This window comes from Ananas comosus, linkage group 13 (genome assembly GCF_001540865.1).
Source record: "Ananas comosus cultivar F153 linkage group 13, ASM154086v1, whole genome shotgun sequence".
NCBI lineage: Eukaryota > Viridiplantae > Streptophyta > Magnoliopsida > Poales > Bromeliaceae > Ananas > Ananas comosus.
In genome coordinates, this window is record NC_033633.1 from 10,081,148 (window position 1) to 10,085,104 (window position 3,957).

The 3,957-nt window shown below is 44.0% G+C and overlaps 1 protein-coding gene across 1 annotated transcript; it reads left to right on the forward strand.

Moving 5' to 3' along the window:
- LOC109719377 (pentatricopeptide repeat-containing protein At3g06920) lies at window positions 224–3,254 on the forward strand. Its single transcript, XM_020246006.1, has 2 exons — window positions 224–3,020; window positions 3,120–3,254. Exon 1 carries the CDS (start codon window positions 294–296, stop codon window positions 2,991–2,993), a length of 2,700 nt encoding a protein of 899 aa, XP_020101595.1. The 5' UTR covers window positions 224–293; the 3' UTR covers window positions 2,994–3,020; window positions 3,120–3,254.

Here is a 3,957-nt window from a genome sequence, read left to right on the forward strand (position 1 = left end):
TGGAACTTCATCTTAAACTAAAATTCACCGAGAACCGAAGATGAGCAATCCCAACTCATGCTCGAATCGTTAAAATTTTAAGATAAAAAATTCAGTTCGAGTTCGATTCATTTATTAAATGCGCTATAAATTTCGAACTCATTTTGAGCGGAATGTGAGTTTACCAGCGAACAACGAGATCGATTGTGAGCCCTTACAAATGGATTCGTTTACACCTCACTAGGGTTTTACAAATTAGGGTTTATCTTCTTCCTCGTCCCAAACCCTAACAATCCACCAAATCCCTCCCAACAATGGCGAGGCCCCGATCCCTCCTCTCCACCGCCTATCGATTCCGGTTCTCCGATCGGAGAAAAGGGCCCGTTTTCGCCCCCTTTAATCGGAATTTCTCATCGGATAAACCCCTGGAACCGATCGGAAACCCTAAGGAGGGTTTGAGAGCGATTGTCGACGAGCTCTGCGGCGTCCTCGATCGCGCCGGGGGGGGCGGCGGCGGCGGCGGCGGCGGCGGCGCCTGGGGCCCGAAGCTGGAGCAGGCCCTCGCTTCGATCCATCCGAAACCCTCGCCGGAGATCGTCGTTCCCGTGTTGAAGCGGCTCAAAGATCCGATCTTGGCCGTCGGTTTCTTCCGATGGGCCGAAACGATCATCGGCGAGCCGCACGGCCCCGACGGCTACAATTCTCTGCTCCATTTGATGGCCAGTTGTGGAAAGTTTGATTCTTTGGAGAAGTTCTTCGAGGAGATGAGCATTCTCGGATACGGGCTATCGAACAATGTTTGCGTCGATCTTGTCGGAGGCTTAGCGAAGGCTCGGAGATTAAAGGAGGCTGCGGAATTGATTCGAACAATGCGGAGGTTCAAGTTCCGGCCGGCATTTTCGGCGTACACTACTTTGATCGGAGCCCTGGCCGATGCCCATGAGCCCGATTTGGCTCTCTCGATGTTTCATCAAATGCAGGAGATGGGTTACGAAGTGAATGTTCATCTGTTCACGACTTTGATCCGGTTGTTTGCGAGAGAGGGGAGGCTTGATTCGGCCTTGTCCTTGTTGGAGGAGATGAAGAGCAATTCTCTCACTGCCGATCTCGTGCTTTACAACGTCTGCATAGACTCTTTCGGTAAGGTGGGAAAGGTCGATATGGCGTGGAAGTTCTTCCACGAATTGAAAGCGCAGGGATTGCGTCCCGACGACGTGTCGTATACTAGCATGATTTGGGTTCTTTGTAGAGCCCTGCGATTAAGCGAAGCCGAGGAGCTTTTTGAGCAGATGGAGAGCGAACGGAGTGTTCCGTGTGCTTATGCTTACAACACGATGATTATGGGTTATGGGTTGGCGGGCCGGTTCGACGACGCTTACAAGCTATTGGAGAGGCTAAGGGAGAAGGGATGCATTCCTTCTGTCGTGGCGTATAATTCGATTCTCACTTGCCTCGGGAAGAAAGGGAAGGTCGACGAGGCTCTTAATGTATTCGAGGAGATGAAGAAGGACGCGGAGCCCAATCTCTCGACTTACAACATTATTATTGATATGCTTTGTTTAGCGGGAAAAATCGAAGCGGCCTATGAAGTAAGAGATGCCATGGAAAAAGCTGGCTTGTTTCCTAATGTCTTGACGGTGAACATAATGGTAGATCGGTTGTGTAAGATAGATAAGATTGACGAAGCCTTTAAAATATTCGAAGGAATCACTAACAAGAAGGGATGCGGTCCGAATTCCGTGACTTATTGTTCGCTTATTGATGGACTAGGCAAGAAGGGCAAGGTTGAGGAGGCCTATAGGTTGTTCGAAAAAATGTTGGATGCCGGTCACAACCCTAATGCGGTTGTGTATACTTCTCTAATACGAAACTTCTTCAAATACGGAAGGAAAGAGGATGGGCATAAGATATTCAAAGAGATGAATCGTCGAGGGTGTAACCCTGATGTTACCCTTTTCAATACGTATATGGATTGTGTTCTCAAGGCAGGGGAGATCGAAAGGGGTCGTGAAGTATTTGACGAAATCAAAGCTCGCGGGCTCTCGCCTGATGTGCGAAGCTATTCTATTCTTATTCATGGCCTAACGAAAGCTGGGCATGCTAGGGAGACCTACAAATTGTTTTACGACATGAAAGATCAGGGCTTTGTACTTGATATCCGTGCTTATAACGCAGTTATTGATGGGTTTTGCAAGTCGGGGAAGGTGGATAAAGCTTATCAACTTTTGGAGGAGATGAAGTTAAAGGGCCTTCCCCCTACCGTGGCTACCTATGGATCCGTTATTGATGGCCTTGCGAAGATTGACCGGCTTGATGAGGCTTATATGCTATTCGAAGAAGCAAAATCGAAAGGTATTGAATTGAATGTCATCATATATAGTAGCCTAATTGATGGGTTCGGGAAAGTAGGGAGGATAGATGAAGCTTATTTAGTTATGGAGGAGATGATGCGGAAGGGCTTAACTCCCAATGTGTACACATGGAATAGCTTGATTGATGCTCTAGTGAAAGCGGAAGAGATTAGTGAAGCTCTAGTGTGTTTTCAAACGATGAAGGAGATGAAATCCGCGCCCAATACCTACACTTACAGCATTCTCATTAACGGTCTTTGTCGAGTTCAGAAGTTCAACAAAGCTTTCGTGTTTTGGCAAGAAATGCAGAAGCTAGGTTTTGCTCCGAACGTAGTCACGTATACAACCATGATATCAGGCTTAGCGAAGGTGGGAAATATATCAGAGGCGCATAATCTGTTCGAGAGGTTTAAGGCTAATGGCGGAGTTCCGGATTCAATTAGTTTTAATGCTCTTATAGAAGGCATGAGCAATGCGAATAGGGCACTGGATGCTTATCGTGTATTTGAGGAGACCCGCTCAAGGGGGTGTAAAGTTAATGCGAAGACTTGTATTGTCCTTCTGGACGCATTGCATAAGGCTGAATGCCTTGAGCAAGCGGCAATTGTCGGTGCTGTCTTGAGGGAGATGGCTAAATCCCAACATGCTTCTAGATCCTTGTAGAATGTGGAATGAGTTACTTCAGCGGAGGTAAATGGAGGGATTTTAGGGTTATCGGCAACTAGTCTTTGAATGTTTGCAATGTTTTAGAATATTTTTGTAGTTGTTAATTTCCTTTTTCTTCTACAGATTAACGGCTAACTCCCGGTTGCATCAAACCGAGAGAAGATTCTTAGAGTGGTATTGGCAAAAGGAGACTAGCTCCAGATGTTGATTTGGAAGCAACTGCAATATAATTGATGGATCATCAGGAAATCACTTGAAGGTTATTTCGTGGGAGAAAAAATTGTTTATTTATATTATTTTTATTTTGCTCCTTTTCATTACGTGAAATCTTGAATTTAGTGTTGCATCAGTCATTGGCTCGGTGCAGAATTCTGATGTAGGGAAAGAAGTTACATATGTTAGATTTGCCTGCTTTTTCTTTGAAATTATTTACAAACTAATGCATTTATGGTTTGTAATTCATATGCACTCGTCAATTATCTCTGTTGATTTTGATTTTTCATTTTTCATTTTTTTAATGCATCGCATGAAAAATGAACATATGGTTACTTTCTTATTCATTTTTTCTTCTTCGTTTTCTTTTTTAGGTAAATTACATGCATGTACCCTGTTCGGCAATGCCCAAGTCATTGTATTGATGGAATTCCAACTCAGTTTTATGTAATTCCCTGTTTCAGAATCAAATTAGCTGATGATTTAGTTGAGTTTCAATAATTCAGGTGGATTTCGATAACAGTATTTTTTGGCAAAGTCCCAAATCACTAGATTGGATGGAATTCAAAGTCATTTTTTCTTAATTCTCGTGTTTGGAAACTTATTTGTGTCACTGGTTTAGATGGATTCCAATGCGTAAATTAAGACTTTTTGGGCTCTCTTTTGCCGGGATTTAGGTTTCTCATGCAAGAAGTTCTTGGCAAAACATAATTGTTCTAATTACCATGCAATTGAGTAATGCATTCAA